A 21,089-nucleotide genomic window follows, 5' to 3' on the forward strand; every position below is an offset into this window, starting at 1 on the left:
TTTTAATCTGTTCGTCTACAAATGTCTCGTTTATTGAACCTGGATTATATAATATAATTGGCAGAGAGAATTCATGATATATAACAGTTTACTATATAGCTCTGTACAATAGAATCCTATCGATTTTTATTTATTTAAGGTATTATTGATTTTTGCTCGACGAATTTTTATACAATTTCAAAGAATACGTATATAACATATGTACATACATACATACATACATACATACATACATGTATGTACATATATATTAATATTATGTAAATTGTGTGATATCAAATTTCATCCTTGAAGTTATATAGATAAATGATAAATATTCTATTTATTTATTTATTTATTTATTTATTTATTTATTACGTCCTCAACGTTAACCTTAATAATTAATACTGAAAAAATTAATAATAATAATAATAATAATAATAGAAAAAAACGTATTAAATCTATATATCGATAATGAAAAAAAAAAAGAAAAAAAAAGAAAAAAAAAGTGATGTTACACAAAAAAAAAAGGAAAAAAGAAAGAAAAAGAAGAAGAAGAAAAAAAAGTGGAGAAGCAAATAAACGTTTCAATACAAAATTGTATAATGTAAATCGTCGTTTTATTTAAATTCAATAGTTAACGAGGGGGTGGATGGGGAGGGGTTGGGGGGAGTGGTTAACTTTTGACGTATGTCAAAAGAAAAAATCTAAGTCAAATCTGAAATATATTATCGAAGTGTAAACTGGTAAAAAAGAAAAAAAAAAAAATAAAGAAAAAAAAAAAAAGATGTAGTTAATAGTTTAAAAGTTAAAGGAGAAAGAGACGATTGAATGGAGTGATATTCGAAACGTGTACGTTCATTATTATTCATTGTCTTTGATTTTTTCCGAACGTGCGCGTCCCCAATACCGAACGAGCTAAACAAGAACAAACGGTAGTATATATCCCCCTCTTTCGAGGATACCACCTCGACACGTCCGTTTTCAACGATCATAAACTTTTCCGGTCGCAATTTGGTTGTCGCACCTTTTTAAATTGTCTTGACCCTAACTCGAGTGTAAACGATCGTTCAAAAAAAAAAAAATATATATATATATATATATGTATATATATAAAAGAAGAAAGGGAATAATGGTAGACGGCAATCACCGAACATATTGCGGGTTCCGTAAAACCGTTTACGTAATCAAGAGAACGTCAGAGAAATCAGCAATAGTAGAATATTCGTACTAACTTTTAATATCCAAACGTCGATAGACGTTTAACATTCACGTCAAGTTACGGTTAATGCAATTAGAAGCTCTAAATCAAAAGTCATTCTAACGGGTATTGTATACAATTCTACGTAAGCCATTAAAATTATCATTTAATCGAATAAGATAAACTACCAAATTTATTTCTATTATATATAAATAAATATATATGTATATGTATATGTATATATGTTTAAAATGGTATATATTTGTATCGTTATAATTTATTTCATTGACGACAAATTATTATTATTTTTCAGTCATTAATTTTGATTTGTTATAATGTGCGTTATAGAATATACTAGGGTTATATTAGTATGATATAATAAGTATATTATAGTAGGGTATACTGAGATAGAGTATATTATGTACTATTATTAGAGTATATAATGTAACTCTGTATTAAAATGTATTGTAATATATTTTATTTATTGAAATATATTATAGTATATGGTATAGTAAAATGTATGGTATATTAGAATATGATATATATTAGAATAGATTATATTATATATTATGTGTTATATAATATATTCTATATTAGAATATATTATATTGATATATATTTATATATATAATGTATTTTGTATTAAAGTATTTAATATACTAAATGTTCTTTTTGACAGGCTGGTGAAAAAACTTTTTTTTTTTTTTTGTAAAAAACAATTCTCAAAACGAGCATAATATAATATTATAATTATTTTTTTCATTATAGCATAATAAGTAAATATAACCTTTATGTTATCTAATTTTTTTTTCTCTTTCCTTTTCTTCATTATTTTTGTTTTTATTTTATTTCAAAATTAATTAATAGAAAATTATCGAGTATCAAAAAGAAAAATGAACCATACACATAAACACAGAACACACATACACACACGAGTATATATATATATATATATATATATATATATACGTATATACAGACACCGTAGAAAGTTCATTGAAATTTGTTCGAAAATCAAAAAATCGAAAAAGTTATTGGGATTTGCGTTTGCGATTAAACAACCATATCGAAACGACGTCGTCGTCATCGTCATCGAAGCATTTCAAAGCGTATGCATATTAATCGTACATCGTTAGAAAGTCGTAACGATTCGAGTTGCCGAGTCGTATCGAATGGAAAAGAAGAACAAGCGAAATCGTGTTGATAGTTAACTTTGTATAATACTTAAATCCACTCATATATATATATATATATATATATATATATATATATATATATATATATGTCATACGATAATATATCTATTGAAATTAGGTGAAAGAGCTCGCGACATTTGTATTTTTCAAATTCGCATGCTTCCATTCGCATGTTTTTCCATGGTATTTATTTCATTATATTATAAAATAATATAAAAAGATTTTTGCAATTTCTCCTATATATTTTTTTATTTTTTATTTTTTTTTTTTTTCATATAATTAAATCATTAAAAAAATATAAATTCAAAATGAATAAAATCGAACTTAAAGTTTTTATATAAAACAAAATCTCCCTCTCTCTTTCTCTCTCTCTTTCTCTCTCTCTCTCTCTCTCTCTCTCTCTCTCTCTCTCTCTCTCTCTCTCTCTTTCTCTCGAAACGATTTCCAGAACTCTATAAAAGAAAGAAAAAAGAAAAAAAAAAAGAAAATAATAAAAAAAATATTTTTTGAAAAAAAACCAACAATAGGAACAACACAACAACAACAACACAAGAACAATAAGTCTGCGTTGGATACCGAAATGTATCTTAACTGAACAGGACAATTTTCGAGATACGTATATGTGTGTGTGTGCGTCTATGTGTCTGTGCGGGACGATTCTGTGAAACCAAAGAAAAAAAAAAGAAAAAAAAAAATAATACTGTGATATCATCGATGGGAATTAACAATGGCGAAGAATATATACCGATAAAGACAATCTCTGAATAATGGTGAGAAAGGAGAAAGAGGAAGAAGAAAAGATGATGATGAAGAAAAAGTCAAGTGTAATTGTAGTTGTGCTGTGAAAAAGTGATAGATTAAAATTATTAATATTATTATTATTATTATTATTATTATTATTATTATTATTAGTAGTAGTAGTGGTAGTATTATTATCATCATCATTGTTATTATTATTATCATGTTCACCATGATAGAACAACGAGATAGCGATAGATCGCTGTCGGGATGTTCCCAACAAACTCAACATCATTGTTATCAAGTGATTAGAACAACAAGAGTACATCAAAGCTCACGAAGTTCCAGGATGGTCAGCGTTCAGGAAAAAGTTATCAGATCGCGACTGCAGTTAGGCTATTCTACGCCCACGTCCTTCATTAATCGGTATCTCTTTTTTATTTTTTATGTCATATAATTATATATTATCTCTTTTTATATTATTTTATTATATCTGATAATATACATATTAAATAGAAATAATATATATATATATTATATATGTTAAATTTATTAAATACATACATATATATATTATTTCTTTTCATATTATTTATTAATTATTTCAAAGATAATTTCGAGCCTATATATATATATATATATATATATATATATATATATTTTTTTTTTTTTCTTATTAATATTATAAAAATTATAATCGTTAAAGAATTACTTTCAATTTCAATTTCAAAAAATAATTTTATTCGCAAAGAATATTACAATGATTTTTCATAATTACTGTAACACATTTAAACATATAGAAAATTATATTTATTAAATTTACAAGCATATAATTGTATGGAAAATCATGGAAAGACGGGTTAATAATACGCTCGTATTCCACACGAATGGCTTAGAATATAGAATTTCATTGGGAGCATCGTTTTGTTTACTTTGAACGCACATTTCACCCATAATTCGATTGAAACTCATTCGATGGAATATAATTGTTGATGCGATAGAATGTGTATATAGTTCGCTGAGGCCATTGTCCATGTTAGTCGAATAGCTTGATGTTTTGGACGAGAGGTGGGTGGGAGGGGGAGGGAAGGAGTGAATTTGATAGGAACTGTTAGTCGTGAAAATTACACGAGAGAGAGAGAGAGAGAGAGAGAGAGTTCATCAAATTTTAAACGAACACGATGTTGTTTGATGGAGGAGTTAAAAGTTAATCGATAAAAAAAAAAGAAAAATAAACAAACAAATAAACAAATAAATAAATACACAAGGCAAATCTATTAACGAATAAAATTTTAATATTATCATATAAATAATTCTCGAACCAGTTCTGTTGAAATATGTAATCGTTAAAAAAAGAAAAAAAAAAGGAAACAAAAAAAAAAGAAAAAAAAAAAGGAAACAAAAAAAAAGAAAAAAAAAAGATCATGGATATGAATTGCTGCCGGTGAAAATTTTCTTCTTTTTTCTCCCCTTTTTTCGTTCGTTTAAATTTAATTTCGTTCGAAAGAAAATATAAAAAGAAAAAAAAAAAAAAAAAGAAAGGACAAAAATGAAACGAAGAAGGAACGAAGAAAAAAAAAAAAGAAAAGAAAAGAAAAAAAATATCTATTCTCGATTGAAAATTATTTCAAACGAGAAATTTTTCCTCGCTCGATATACTCTTTTATGGAACGAGATAAAAAAAAAAAAAAAAAAAAAAAAGGAAAAAAAAGTAAGAAAAACAGAAAAAGGAAGTCAATAAAACGACGAAGAAATGAGATGTTCAGTAGCCATTGAATACGATACTATCGATTCCTCGATTGAAATCTTCTTTATTAATCATGGAATAGTAATGTTAAATGATAGTGAGGGGTGATGAAGGGTGAGGAGATAGGAGGAAGAAGAAATGTAAAACGAAACGAAAATTGATTCTAACGGATAATTGAATATTTCCGAATTTTCTTTGTTACGATTGGACGACTTAAAAAGATAAAAGGAAAAAAAGTAGAAAAAGAAGAAAATTACTTCTTTTAAAAGAAGCAAAAATAGAAAGAGAGAGAGAAAGAGAGATAGAGAAAGAGAGAGAGAGAGAGAGAGAGAGAGAGAGAAAGAAGATCTTATTACTTTTAACATCGAATGCATTTCTGTGCAATTAATATACATAGATATAATTATCATAATTAAATATGTCTAATCTACTTTTTATCATATATTTCTTTCTCTCTCTCTCTCTCTCTCTCTCTCTCTCTCTCTCTCTCTCTCTCTCTCTCTTTCTCTTTATTACACATACACTCTCTTTATTTCTCTATTTTTTTCTCTCTCTTTTTTTCTTCTCTCATATATCTCTACATATAATTATCATCGTTAAAAGAGTATTATTATTATCTCTTTTTCTCAATTGCATCTTTCTCTCTCTCTCTCTCTCTCTCTCTCTCTCTCTCTCTCTCTCTCTTATTTATTCTCTTAACAAAATCCTCCGTATTTCTTCATCTCTCTTTTTCTCTCTGTCTGTCTATCTCTATCTCATTTTCTCTTTAGATCCTCGTTATTTCGTTCATTCTCGCTTTATAAGAAACAAAAATAAAAAGCAAAGCGAAGCAAACGAGAAACAAAGAAAAAGAAAAAAAATAAAAAAAAAAGGAGAATGAAATAGAAGAAATAAATAGGAAGAAAATAAGGAGGAAGAGAAAGAAAGGAAATAAATAATAAAAAAAAAAAAAAAAAAAAAAAAAAAAAAAGAAAAAAGAAAAAAAAGAAAGAAGGTATTATTTCAAATGTAAAGTGATCGTGTATTGCCCGATATGAATTCTTAACTAACATGCATTAGCACCGTTAACCGCAATCAACGATTGTTATAATTGCCGACGATGATAATTAATTTAAACGAGAAGATGCGCAACATAGACGATATCCATGCTAATGGGGAAACACGCTTTAATAATTCTTTTAATTATAATTAATTCGGGAGACCGCCCGACCGTCGATCGTCGACCGTCGATCGTCGACCGCCTTCACGTATCTCTGCTACTTCGTTTAATATGTCTGTGCGCCTGATTCTTTTCTTTTCTTTTTTTTTTTTTCTTATAAATTTTTCTGTTCTTTTTTCTTTTTCTTTTTATTTCTTATATGACGACTCGCATTAGCACACTTACCGAGCGTGACATTCTAATATGGCCTTACAAATTAGATCTGCAAAATTATCTTTCAAATCTTTTATGCGTTATCGTTGATCTTAATCTTCTTCTTCTTCTTCTTCTTCTTCTTCTTCTTCTTCTTCTTCATTTTTCTTTTTTCTTTTTTCTTTTGTCTTTTTCTACTTGTTTGATATAAACCGTACATACTCGTTGTGAACTTTGATCTCCGTATGTATGTATGCGTACATAGCCGTGAAATAATACGATGAACGTTATACGTAATACGTGTCATTAGTAATTCGCATCTCGTTTTGGCCCCAGTCATTCTACACGTTTTGACGTTTTAAACTCGAAAGATTCCGTTCTTTCTTCTTGTTTCGTTTTTCTTCTTCTTCTTCTTCTTCTTCTTTCTTTTTTTTTTTTTTTTTTTTTTTTTTTTACTTCTTTTTTCTTCTTTTTTCCTTTTCGTACGGCTACCCCCTAGGCTGTTATATAGCGAGAAAAATATATGATGTAAGATTTCTCTCTGGTGAATTCTTTGAAAAATATTTTTCGTCTACTTTGATCTCTCTCTCTCTCTCTCTCTCTCTCTCTCTCTCTCTCTCTCTCTCTCTTTTTCTTTCTGTCTCTCTGTCTCGTTCTCTCGTTATCTTCCGGAAATTGCACACGTACATATACCACTTGTATATGTAAGTGGAAAATGAAAGAAAATCAAACTGCGAATTACGAAATCAAATTAATAATATTATGCTTATAGATATTGAAAATTTTCGTGGATAATTTAATCGACCAAAACAAAAAAACAAAAAAAAAAAAAAGAAAAAATAATAAAAAGTCGAAAGATTAAGAAAAATAAAGAACCCTATAACTGGACCCTGTGAGAGGGAGAATGGCAATGGGAATGGTGAGCGGTTAGAATGGTATATAATTTTTGTTTTTTTAATTCTCTTCTTTTTTTTTTACCTTTTTATTTTTTTTTCTTTTTTGTTTTTTTCCTAATATATATTTATACCCGGTGTTATTACAACAGCAATCTCGTTTATCTATAGGAATACGTGTGCAATCATTTACGACGATTGTAATAAAATATATGAGAGATAGAGATAAAAAGATAGAGAATGAAAATTTGTTAAGAATTTATTGAAAAAAAAAAAGAAGAAAAAAATTGAAAAAATGAAATAAATAAATAAATAAATAAATAAATAAATAAATAAATAGAAAATAATTTAAGAAAAAAAGAAAGTCATTTTTCTTTTTTTTCTTTTTTTTTTTCCACTAACGCCGGAAGTTGTGAAGAAAAATCATATGTGCATGCTCACGCACAAATGCACGCCAGGCTTATAGCGACGTACTCGAGACTTGAGACGGGAAAATGAATTTTGAAAAAAAAGAATAAAAAGGTAAAAAGAAAAGAGATCTTAGGTGAGCCGACTGTCTCTCTCTCTCTCTCTCTCTCTCTCTCTCTCTCTCTCTCTCTCTCTCTCTCTCTCTCTCTCTCTCTCTCTCTCTCTCTCTCTCTCTCTCTCTTCCACTCTCTTTCTCTTTATCGACGTCGACGTCGGCGTCGGCGTCGCAGAAACTCGTTAATTAGAAGCGTGAGTTTTGCCATGCAGTTGGCGAGGTTAACGTCGCATAATTAAATGACGCCTATATGTATTGCATATATATATATAAATTTACCTACGTATATACGTATGGGATACGAAGTGATAGTGTTGGTTTATATTACGAACTATGCAGTCAGTTTGAAGTGTGTAGGCTGGTAGAGGAAAAGTACGTTCTCAACCTATACCTCCCCCAATCTCTCTGCCCTCCCCCACTATACCCTTCCTCTCCTCTTTCACCATCAACTCTTTCACAAAAACATATATATTGTGTCTTATACATATATGTCTTATACGTATGTGTGTATATATATAAATACAAACAGTATAATAAATAAATAAATAAATAAATAAAAAAGATATATATATTGTGTCTTATATACGTGTGTGTGTGTGTCTGTGTGTATATATGAATACAAACAGTATAATAAATAAATAAAAACAATATATATATATAAATATATAAGCGATTATTTATCTGTAATATTACTAAGGCAAGACATTTTCGATGTCCTTGGAGTGTATATATAAGCGATATTTACCTGTAATATTAAAAATGCAAGACATTTTCGATGTCCTTGGAGTGTTCTATTAAAGTCACGTTTACATTTTTAACTGGAATCATCGTGTATTCTTTAGACGTGAAACTTTCTTTTCTTTTTTCTCTTTTTCTTTTTTTTCTTTTTTTTTTTTTTTTTTTTTTCGTAACCACCTACGCACGTATTTTTCATAAGCAGTTGTCGTTGATTTATTAAGTTTCAACATTCGAGGATTTTTCGTCCGAAGGTTTTTCGTTCGAGATTTTATCTATGTTATCTCCAATATTTCGGCCTATATATATATATATGTATGTATGTATGTATGTATGTGTATTGTACTGTATCTTATATACGTACATGATTAAACACATATGCGTATATACCTAATCTTCGTTCACCTGCACAATTTTTAATGCATCGGCATACATACATATAAACATATAAATGTGTGTGTGGACATATTGTATATACGTAGTCGTAAGTAACGGACTATGGATTAAAGACCGGACTCAAAGGCCATTTAAAAACTGGAGCACTTTTCTTGCAATCCACGGCGTGCACGCACCTTAAATGCACCGAGAAAGTAAAACGACTCTCTGTTAAGATGGAAAAAAGAGGGAGGTAGAAGAGAAGTATATAAGAAGGAGGAGATAATGGAGGAGGTAGAGGAGGAGGAGGAGGCGGCGAATTCAACCGTGCGGAAACATTTGATGCGTTTGCGATTTCGCAACGGAAAGCTTTATCTTTTGCATCCCACGGAAACGAAGCTCTTTCGTTTTTATCATGAGTCATACGATTACCTGAGTACATAAACTTGTATGTAGGTACAATACAATATCACTGTCTCGTTTCTCACTCTCTCTCTCTCTCTCTCTCTCTCTCTCTGTTTCTCCCTCTCTCTCTCTCTCTCTCTCTCTGTTTCTCTCTGTCTATGTATCTATCTTTCTCTGTTTCCGTTTCTTCCGTCAAACGAAGAAGACTTTCCCTTCGGCCAAGCGTGAACATCCGTTCGATGAATTCACCCACATACATACATACATATGTACATGTACATAAACATGCATATACTTGCACAATCATAAAAAGAGAGAGAGAGAGAGAGAGAGAGAGAGAGGAAATAAATATTCAAAATCGAATGGAATTCAATACTCTAATTATGCAGAAAGTATAGAATCTCTCAAAAGTCCTTGAACGATTGAAAAATTTTCTTTCTGATTAAGAAAAAGAAAAAAAAAAAATAAAAAAGAAAAAACAAGATCGATAATTATTCATTTACGAAACATTTTATACGTTAATTTATTTATTTATGTATTTATTTATATTCTTCTCTTTGCTTTTCTTTTCTTCTCTTTTATTTTCTTTTCTTTTTTCAGATCGTAAAACTAGTAATTGGTTTTTTTTTTTTTTTTAATTTATCCAAGAACTCTATTCACGTATATCCTGGGCAATCTCTCCGGACTGACTTTTTATTAAATTTTTATTTGTTTATTTCTCTTTTGTTTTTTCTTGTTTTCTTTTACTTCTTTCTTTACGTTCACCAGAACGTAATATTAGATGCATACATACATACATACATACATACATACATACATACATACATACATACATACATACATACATACAACATACATACATACATACATACATACATACATACAAACATACATACATACGTACATACATACATACATACATACATACATACATACATACATACATACATACATACATACATACATACATACATACAAACATACATACATACATACATACATACATACATACATACATACATACATACATACATACATACATACATACATACATATATACATATATACATACATACATACATACATGTATATATATATATATATATCCTTAGCTTAGAGAGATTCTGCATTTTAGATTAGCTACGCGTTTCACCGAGTTACGTCGTCGTCGTCGTCGTTATCGTCGTCGTCGTCGTCGTCGTCGTCGTCGTCGTCGTCGTTGTCGTTGTCGTTGTCGTCGTCGTTGTCGTCGTCGTTTTCATCGTCGTTTCGAATTTCTTCTTATTCGAAGTGAAACCGACGACGATCGGATAAAATCCGAAAGCGGACAAATTTGATTCCAAGACTGTAAAGAGAAAGATATATATATATATATATATATATATATATATATATATATATATATATATGTATATGTATATATATTCATATCGATATCACCGATCGACAGTATCGATTTCAAACGGAAGGATCGATCGCACTGCCAGCGATATTCTTTCTTCCTTTTCTTTTTTCTTTTTTCTTTTTTTTTTTTTCTTTTTTTTTTCGATGAAAGTCCGAGATCATATTTTTTGCTTTTTCTTTTCTTTTCTTTTCTTTTTTTTTTTTCTTTTTTTATTTCTTTTTTCTCTTTTCTTTTCTCTTAAACAAAATTCAATCCTTCACGAGAATTACAATTTACAATTAATACAATTAATTAATACGTTAATACAATTATTTACCCTCTCTTTTTTCTTTTTTCTCCCCATATACAAATTTCTTTCTTGAAATACAATATTCTTTTTTATAAATAATATAATATAATACAATATGATGGAGAGAGAGAAAAAAATTGTATAACGAATTATAACATTATAAAAGTGTAACAGAATAAAAGTAAAATGATTCTTTCTTTTTTCTGTATAAAAAGAAAAAAAAAAAAAAAAGAAAAAAAATAGTTATTAAATATTGATAAAAAAGATCGTGTCGAGTTGAAACGAGTTTACTTGTTCATAACATTGAAGGGTCAAAATAGCGTACGTTCGTTTATACTTTGAAATTGCTTTTGTTAAAAAAATTGAAAGAAGGAAAGAAAAGAGAAAAATAGAGAGAGAGAGAGAGACAGAGAAATAAAAAAATAGAGAAAGAGAAAATTTCCATCCTTTCAAGCGTAAATAGTCGAGTCCTTTCCATTTAATATCTAACTATAATCCTTTCTCTCAATTTCCTCTTTCGTCCTTTTATTAATTCTCATTCAGCTTGATCGAGCGTATCAAATGTTTTATCGATCATCAAGAGGGAGACACTTTTCCTTCGATTCGTAATCTCGAGAACATCGGGGATGCAATTAATGAACGAGAAGCATTATAATTAATAATTCTATATTAGAGATTAATTCATTAATTCATTAAATAATATCTTTAATTAAATGAATACGAACAAGCAGGATAATTGTCCTTTTCTTTATTTATCATTGACAAATAAATATTTACAAGTGTAAAGATTATATTTAAATATTTTCTTTTCTTTTTTTTTTTTTTTTTACAAACAAATTCGATTATATACAATTTTTATAAATATATATATATATATATATATACAAATAATAATATAAAATCTTATATAAAATTATATTAATTTAATTGAAGAAAGATAAAGAGAGAGAGAAAAAGAGAAAGAGAAAGAGAAAGAGAGAGAGAGAGAGAGAGAGAGAGTGAAAGAGAGTGAGTGTGCTGTTTCATTAAACATGTTCGATTCTTGTGTTATATAAAATTTTTTTATAAAATTATTGAAATGTTAAGAAAGTAAGAGAGAAAGATGGATAGATAGATAGATAGGAAGAGAGAGAGAGAGAGAGAGAGAGAGAGAAAGAAATCTTTTTTTGCACTAATCACATTCAATTCCTGGATTTCCATTTATATAATATTTTTATTAATTCAACGTAACGTTCTTTTTAAGAGCTATTACAAAGTTATGATTATGAATGTTATGAGTCAAAAAAAAAAGAAAAAGAATAAAAGAAGACAAAGAAAGAGAAAGAGAAAGAGAGAGAGAGAGAGAGAGAGAGAGAGGACAAAAAGAGTTTGAGAAAAAGAAAAGAAGAAAAAAAAAGAAAAGAAAAGAAAAGGACAAAAGTATTAATTAGAAAGTATCTCGCAGATCTTTTATAAACATTATTATCGTTCATTTTTTTTAATAATTAAAAATTCTCCCTTAGATTATTTGCTAGTATGTACGTATGTACGTATATATGTAAGTAAGTAAGTAAGTAAGTAAGTAAGTAAGTAAGTAAGTAAGTATGTAAGTAAGTAAGTAAGTAAGTAAGTAAAGTACAGTACTTTAAAAGGTTTCCTAAGAAGAGCAAACGAGTATGGTGTTTTACTTTTATACACCATCGGGTATCACCGGTTTATTTTTATTACATCTCATCGTCCTAGTAGAGTCTATCGTTGAATACATCCGTTGATGTACTTTACCTATAAATAGAACGCACTCCGTGTACTGACAATATGCGGGGAAATGACTATAGTAGTCTTTAAGTACTATACATGTATATATATATATATGTATAGTACTAACTAATACCTATCTCTCTTTTCATATCGTGGAAATACGATGGCGATATCACGATGTTGGAACAGACGATAATAGAACTGTAGTCGTAGTTTTGTACTTTTCTTGTTGTTTTGTGATCGGCGAATGGTGAAAGGCGTGGCGAAATGCCAAACTAGAAACGTCGTACCATTTTGTCGTATCGTTGATATATCGGAGATTATTTAAAAAAAAAAAAAAAAAAAAAAGAAAAATAAAAAAAAAAAAAAAGAAGAAAAAAGGAGAGTGAGAGAAAGAGAAAAGAAAATATATGTCATCTGTCGCAGATGGATTAGAATTTGTTCGTATAATAATAATAAAAAAAAAAAAAAAAAAAAAGACAAAGAAAAAGAAAATTCATTTATCTCGATATATCGAAATAAGTATCCATTTTATTTTCTTTTTCTTTCTCTTTTTCTACAATTTTTTTTTCTACGCGCGACATAGTATAATAAAAAATATACCTATGTATGTAACAATATTTATGTATATACATATATGTATCCTTCTTTTTTTGCTTCTAATAAATGTTAATAAATTAATATTTTTCGATCGAAAGGAATAATGTGATATTTAAGAGGGGAGAAAAACAAAAAAGAAATAAAGAAAAAAATAAATAAATAAAGAAGAAGAAGGAATTAAAAGGAATAAGAAAGGAGTTATGATTCGTGTTCACTTTCGTCATTCTAATTGAAAAGAAAAAGAAGAAAAAGAAAAAAAAATAGAATAGAAGGAAAGAAATAATCTTTCACGATCGCTTTCCTGAATGATTACTAAATTCTTCGCATAATTTCGTAATATATTTGTCGGCGTTATCTCTGGTATGTTGACGAGCATGAATATATCGAGGCATCATTGGAATAGTCTGACATATGTATCGAAATCTGAACATTCCCTGTATTTTCCAGACATCAGACATTGCTATATACTCCATGCACGGAAATACTATGTATATATATATATATATATATATATATATATATATATAAATATATAATAATAATAATAACAAATAAATTTTGGAACTATACGTATTATACATATAGACATTATATTTTTTTTACATAAATAAATAAATAAATAAATAAATAAATAAATAAATAATGTATAATATGTAATATAATTTAATTGCCTAAAGAGATTAATATATTTAATCTTATATGTCTATTCATAATAAACATAATAAACACATGATATTACATATTTATTAAAATTTCTTAAGAAATTTTTAAAAATCAATTATGCTTTTTTCTCGACGACTTTTTAGTCCAATTTCTTTTCTTTTCTTTTTTTTCTGTTTTTTGCTTTTTTCTCTTCAAAATCGCAAGATTAATCTGGTCGAATCTCGAAAAGTCACCGAGAAGAATAATTCGTTTTTAAGAATCGCAATGAAAACTTTCGATCGTTCGAGAAACTTTTGATCCAAAAGAATGAAAGAAAGAAAAGAAAAGAAAGAAAGAAGGAAAGAACTGATAGGAGAGAAAGAAAGGGAGAGAAAGTGAGTGATATAAAGATGAAAAATACTTTCTGAGAAAATTAAGTATAAATTCTTTCGGTGAATCAAAAGTTTTCTAACAGTTTGTAAAAATCAATTATCCTTCTTCGATGACTCTTTGATTTAATTTCTTTCTTCATTTTTCTTATATCTTTTCAATGAAATTCTTTTCTTTTCTCTTTTTTCTTTTTTTTTTCTTTTTCTTTTAAGATTTTCATAAAAACTTTCCTTTGGTACAGTCTGAAACGATTAGAATCAAAAAAGATTTAAACAAACAAACAAACAAACAAACAAACAAACAAACAAACAAATAAAAAACAGAAAAAACAAAAACAAAAATGAAAAAGAAGGCTTGAAAGAAGAAAGCAAGAGAAAGAGAAAGAGATAAAAAGATAGACACACGTACATGTACACGTAACATACACAACACACATACATACATAGAAAGAGAGAGAGAGAGAGAGAGTGAGAGAGCAAGTCATGTGCATACGCATAAAAATGACGGAAGAAGTATATATATATATATATATATATATATATATATATATATATATATATATATATATATCCGAAGAAACGCGATACAAGAAGAAAACCTTACTATTCAAGGAAATGCAGGGTTAATATAATATAATAATTACGGAAGGAAATGAGCAAGTGAGAGAGAGAGAGAGAGAGAGAGAGACAATAGAGGATAGAGAGGATAGAGAAACAGGAAGGCTTCTCTATGGCGCGTGTCCAAGTGCCAGCTGATAGCTCTCCATCCGAAAGCCACATCAGTGTTGCTGATGTTCCTGATATGTTAGTAGTGGTGGTTGATGATGGTGGTATTGGTGGTGGTGGTGGTGGTGGTGGTGGTGGTGGTGGTTGGTGACGATAGTGGAAGCAGTAGCAATGATGCTAGTGGTTGAGGGAATCGGTGGAGTGAAGGAGAGGGGTTGCAATGGTACTATAGGACTGTCGCCGTCTGAGGGTTTTGTCCCGGAGACAAACGCGCATACACATGTACCATAAGTGTACGGAGTCTAGATTATCCTCCCTCTCTCTAACTTCTTCTACTTTAGCCTTGTATCTATCTATCTCTCTCTCTCTATCTATCTCTGTCTCTCTCTCTCTTTCTCTCTCTCTCTCTCTCTCTGTCTGGTCTATCTATCTCACTATCCGTGTCTTCTTTCTATCCTTTTCTTTCTTTCTTTTTTTCCTTTCTTTCTTCCTCATTGTTTCTCAAGCTCAGAGTGAACGCTTCCAAAGTCAAAACGATCCTCATCTCTCTCTCTCTCTCTCTCTCTCTCTCTCTCTCTCTCTTTCTCTCCAAAGACAATAGAGAGTATAAGATCCTTGAGTGTGGATTAATTGCAGACCACAAAGAGTATAGGTGTAATAGTAGTAATAGTAGTAGTAGGAGTAGGAGGAGTAAGAGGAAGAGGAATAGTAGTAGTAGTAGTAGAAGTAGTAGTATTCATGGTACACTCGAAAAGGCATAATCCTCCTCCCCGTTTCGACCTTGACTAGGCAACATTGTTATTAATAATATCATCATCATTTTCGATGTCCTTTCAAACGTTATTTATTTCTCGTTACTTCCTTTATAAATTTTCCTTTTTTTTTATTTTTTTTTTTTTAATTATGCGCATATATGTATATAATGTTTTATATTTTTATTCGTAATGTTTCTCTCTCTTTCTCTCTTTCTCTCTCTGTCTCTCTCTCTCTCTCTCTCCCTCTCCGTCTCTCTCTCTCTCTCTCTCTCTCTTTCTCACTTATACAAATTCGAGTATCTATGTATCCAATCGGAGCAATTAATTGCTGTTAATTGATTGAACGTAAAATATAAAAAAAAATTCGTTAACTCGTTTTGACCCATGTCTATTTATTTTTTTATCAGCAGATTAAATCATTATCTTTAAATTATCATCTTTTTCATAACCAAACTTGAACATATTTTATTTCTTTTTAATGCAACCTTTCCTTTTTTTTTCTTTTTTTTTTTTTTTTTTTAATACTCACTATATCATAAGTAATATAAAAACTTTTACATTATATAATTTTTTATATACTATTACGACGATGTCATTACAGAAGGAAAAAAAAAGAAAAAGAAAAAAAAAGGGGAAAATTAGATCATGGATCGGTCCTCATATTTTTCAAAATAATACGTATATAAGCTTGATGTAATACAACTGCACTGGCATAAAAGAAAAAGAAAAAGGAAAAAAAAAGAAAGAAAAAAGAAAAAAAATAGAAGAGAAAGAAAAAAAGAGAACGATGAAAAAAAAAAAGAAAACAAGAAGAAAAATTAGATCACGTCCAAAAAATTCCACATAATATTTCACATCATAACATTAGGTTGTTAACGAATAAAATAATAATGTCTCTCTTATCATTTATGAATCTACATTCTATGCTCACGTAGAAAAGACGAATAGTGAGAGGGTAAAAAAGAAAGACAAGGAAAATCAGTAGAAGAAGAAGAAGAAGAAGAAAAAAGAAAGAAGCAATGCTTTCGGTCGAACGACCAAACTATCTTCGAAGGGGAAAAAACACGAAGCCAGGTGCACGTCGGAAGCACACGTTGTAGACCTAACGTTTCATATACCAATATATATACATATATACATATATACATATATATGTGTGTGTGTATATCGAGTTAGGAGCACGCGCCCAATGCAGAGCACGAGTCGCGTTCGTGAACACCCGACAGGCAGATGTTCCTACTCTTGGGAGGCTTTAATTCCACCCCTTCGTTCTCCTTCGTCATCATCATCTTCTTCTTCTTCTTCTTTTTTTTCTTCTTCTGCTTCTGCTTCTTCTTCTTCTTCTTCTTCTTCTTCTCGTTCATCTTCATCTTCATCTTCCCCAATTTATTTTTCTCTTTGAACGAGCCATAATAATATCAACGACTTCAATGCAAAATTCAACGCAACATTCCATCCTTTTATCTCTCTCGTCTTTTAAATGAATGAATGAATAAATAAATAAATAAATAAATAAATAAATAAATAATAAATTAAAGCATGAAAGCCATAATTCTTTCTTCCTTTTTTTTTTTTCTTTTTTTTTTTGTCTCGTGAGTGGCAGAAGAATTTAAGGGACGATTTTTGACGACGAAAGGGAAATTTTTAAGATCATTTTAATGATCATTTTAATCGTCATTCATATCAAAGTAATTTTTTCCTAAGCTTTATTTTTACAATCGATCAATAATATTACGAGTATTGATTTTCGACGGTTTTACGATTTGTAAAGTTGAAGGAAAACAGAAAAAAAAAAAAAAAAAGAAACGAAGGAAAAGAACCAAAGAAAAAAGAAAAAGAAAAGAACCAATTTGTTCTAAGATATCAACATGACACATTATTTGTTAACGCGAAACTCAATACAAACTTTCTTTTCTCCCCCTTTCATTTTTTTAAATGAATAAATAAATAAATAATAAATTAAATCACGAGAAATATAATTATTTTTCTGAATAATGATAAGTGGATGGGTGGGTGGATTGGTAGGGAGAAAGGTGGAGAATTAGTAGGACCAAAAGATATTAAATTATTCTTATCAACTTTATATTCTAATCTTAAATTTTGAAATAACAATTTTTAAATATTAATTTACACAATTGAAACTTTGTAAATCAAATTTTCAATGATCATCTGACTAGTCTAATTTTTGTAACATTACGATTAATAAAATGAAAATGAGAAGTCTTAGAAAAAAAAAAAAGAAAAATAAAATAAAATAAAATAAATGAATAAAAGCAAATAATAAGAAAGAATAAAAGAAACAATTCGTCCTAAACATCCTGAAAAAAAAAAAGAAAAAAGAAAAGGAAAAAAACATGTTCGACGAATAGATTTATTAAAATCCTCTTAGAAACTTTTGATACCAACTATTCAACCCACCCGTCCATCCCTCCGATTATATCGATCCTATAAACTTATTATTCTCTATATTCGAATTCAAGTTGAAATCATTTCTAAAAGAAATTTTCTTAAATGTCATATTATAAGAAAATAATAGTAAACTATATTGATGTACATATGTATATACATATTTGCATACATACATATATACATATATACATACGTACGTACGTACGTAGAATGTATGATCTCTCCTAATAAGATGAAATTTCTCTTACGTAAGTGTCTCTCTCTCTCTCTCTCTCTCTCTCTCTAATTTACGAGAGGTACGAGAGAAGAACAACGTGGATTATTATTACGTAAGATCACAACGACGACGATGAATCTTTAAGGATACTCGTTGAATGAGTGAAGTTCGAGTGTCACGGTCGAACACACGCATGATGCATCTTTCTCTCGATATCTTCCTATGTACCTGCTGACAACAAGCTATATAAAAAAGAAAAAGAAGAAGTAGGAGGAAAAAAATGTTGGAGAAGAAGGAGGAGGAGGAGGAGGAGGAGGAGGAGATGAGGAAATAAAAGGAAAAGAATATTAAAAAGAAGAAGAAATGAACGAAGCAGCGAACCTGATGAAAATTTTCAATTCAATAAGCCAATGCAAAAAGAGGACGCATAGATGAAGAGATTATAAATAAATAAATAAATAAATAAATAAATAAATAAGAAGAAAACGAAAAACAAAAAGAAAAAGAAAAAAGAACCAAGAAATAAACGAAAATATAATTTTAAATACGAAACAATGAGAAGGCTCATAGGGATGGTATTATGATAAACCCAAAACAAAAACAAAAAAAAAAAAGAAAGGAAAAAAAACCTAGAAATTCAAAAAAAAAAAAAAGAAAAAAAAAAAGAAACAAATGCAAACAAAATTTTCAATGCGAAATAATGAGAAGAAGGCATACAATGATGAGGGTTATAAGAGGAAGAAGAAAAATAAAAAAAAAAAAAAAGAAAGAAGAAGATAAAAGAAAGAAGAAATAACTTAAACGCGTGGACCCTTGGTCCTTCTTCTTCTTATAAGCCACCCTCCTCTTCTTCCACCTTTCACCCCACATACACACACACACACACACACACACACACACACACACACATATATATATATACTTATAGCATTTCTTTTATCCTTCTTCTCGAAATCTTTCGTCCTTGTTCAACTACTGTTTGCATGCATCTCCCTTTCCAACGTCCTTTACTCGAATGGAAGGTGGATATCTTCCTTCTTCCATGTGGCAGCTGTCGTTCTCCTTCAAGAACAACGAACGAATCCAACAACAGCTCTTCTCTCTCTCTCTCTCTCTCTCTCTCCTTTCTCTCTCTCTCTCTCTCTCTCACTCTCTCTCTCTCTCCCTCTCTCTCTCTCTCTCCTTTCTTTCCAACGACGGTTGTTCAGTCGATCTCTTGCCTTCGAACTCTCAAGACGTTTCAAGTGTTATCTCCTTGTATATATATATATATATATATATATATATATATATATATATATATATATAAAGGATATTTTTATTATCGCATACAAGTTTTGGTGGTGAATTTTCCATTTCTCTTTTAATTTTTTCTTTTTCTGTTTTTCTTTTCCCTTTTCTATTTTTTCTTTTTATTTATTTCTTTCTTTCTTGTCCTTCCGTTTGTTTTTCTGCTTTTTCTATCGGATCGTACGCGACGAAAAAAATTTGCTCGCGCCGAGTTTTTCTGATAAAGCCAGTTTTAGTAATTATTTTTTATTTATTTATTTATATTTATATATATATATATATTTTTTATATCAATTTTAATATCTCCGATTTATTTTGTTTTACGATTGGATTTCTCCTTTTTTTTTCTTTTTTTTTTGTGATCGTTATATCATTGACGTTCCATGGTTCGAGATCGATCGGTCGTGATCGGCGTTGACAAATTTTGTTTTTTTTTCCATCCATACGTTTATGCATCCTGGACGAGACGTAAGATTGAAGTGAATATTATTCTTTTTAAAAAAAGATATATATATATATATATGTGTGTGTGTGTATGTGTGTGTATATATTTATGAAGGATCAATTTTAAGTGCATCGTTTCAATACTAATACGTTTTTAATATCGTTATATACAAATGAAATATATATATATATATATATATATATATATTGTAAATTACAAAAAATAATATATTGCATATAAATTATGTAATAATGTACCATTAATAATACTGATCGACATTAAAATATATCGGCAAAGAATTAATTTCATATTTAATGCCATAAAGAAAAAGAGAGAAAAAGAAAAAGAAAAAAGAAAAAAAAGCAAATAAAATAAAAATAAAAGTAAAAAGATAAAGGAAAGAGGAAAAGAAAAAAACGAATTTCGACGAGAAACAATGCGAGAAAAAAGATCTAGATTACGTGATGTTCGTACGAATACGATCGTAAATCGTGATCCACGTAAAATGTCTAGATTAGACGGAAATCATTTGAAATTAGGTATATCGAGTATTATTATACCTAATAATTCTCAACGTTTTTCGACTATGTGCGTAAATTATTCCAACGAGATGATACATTATACTAGAAGATCGAAGAGTGGTCTTTATTTGGAAGAGATCTATAGAAAGGATCAAGATTTTGATAACCTTTGTAACTCGTCTTTACTGTTGGGGTACGTTTTTAAAACCAGAAATCTCTTTTTAAAGAATCGTTTTTAGTACAGTACGCCATTCTTAAAGAAAACGAAAGGGTGCATTTTTAATTCGAAACCAAAAACGATTTTATTTCTTGCACCAGACTACTAAGTTTTAAATTATTATATATATATATATATATATATATATATATATAATAATTATAATATTTGATAAACATTTAATATAAATATTTAATATAAATAAATTTAATTCTTTATTATATATAATTTTATTATCTAATATAATAAAAAAAAAAGTATTTATAATTAAGAATATAATTAATAATATATATATATGTGTGTG

At 28.8% G+C, this 21,089-nt stretch overlaps 1 protein-coding gene across 7 annotated transcripts in view; it reads left to right on the forward strand.

Annotated features, from left to right (window-relative positions):
• Positions 1-21,089, forward strand: part of siz (Brefeldin-resistant Arf-GEF family protein schizo) — a 120,219-nt gene that overhangs the window by 89,852 nt on the left and 9,278 nt on the right. For 2 of the 7 annotated variants that reach the window (XM_085657520.1, XM_035864742.2), the window contains exon 2: positions 2,904-3,540. The exons of 4 other annotated variants lie outside the window; for them this stretch is intronic. In XM_085657520.1, coding sequence (XP_085513646.1) covers positions 3,338-3,540 — 203 coding nt within the window. In that variant the 5' untranslated portion in view covers positions 2,904-3,337. Of the gene's footprint in view, positions 1-2,903; positions 3,541-20,468; positions 20,762-21,089 lie in introns of those variants that run through there. One more of the 7 variants, XM_035864741.2, reaches the window with a different exon arrangement.

Source organism: Vespa mandarinia, chromosome 6, assembly GCF_050613455.1.
Source record: "Vespa mandarinia isolate Hongniang chromosome 6, ASM5061345v1, whole genome shotgun sequence".
Taxonomy (NCBI): Eukaryota; Metazoa; Arthropoda; class Insecta; order Hymenoptera; family Vespidae; genus Vespa; species Vespa mandarinia.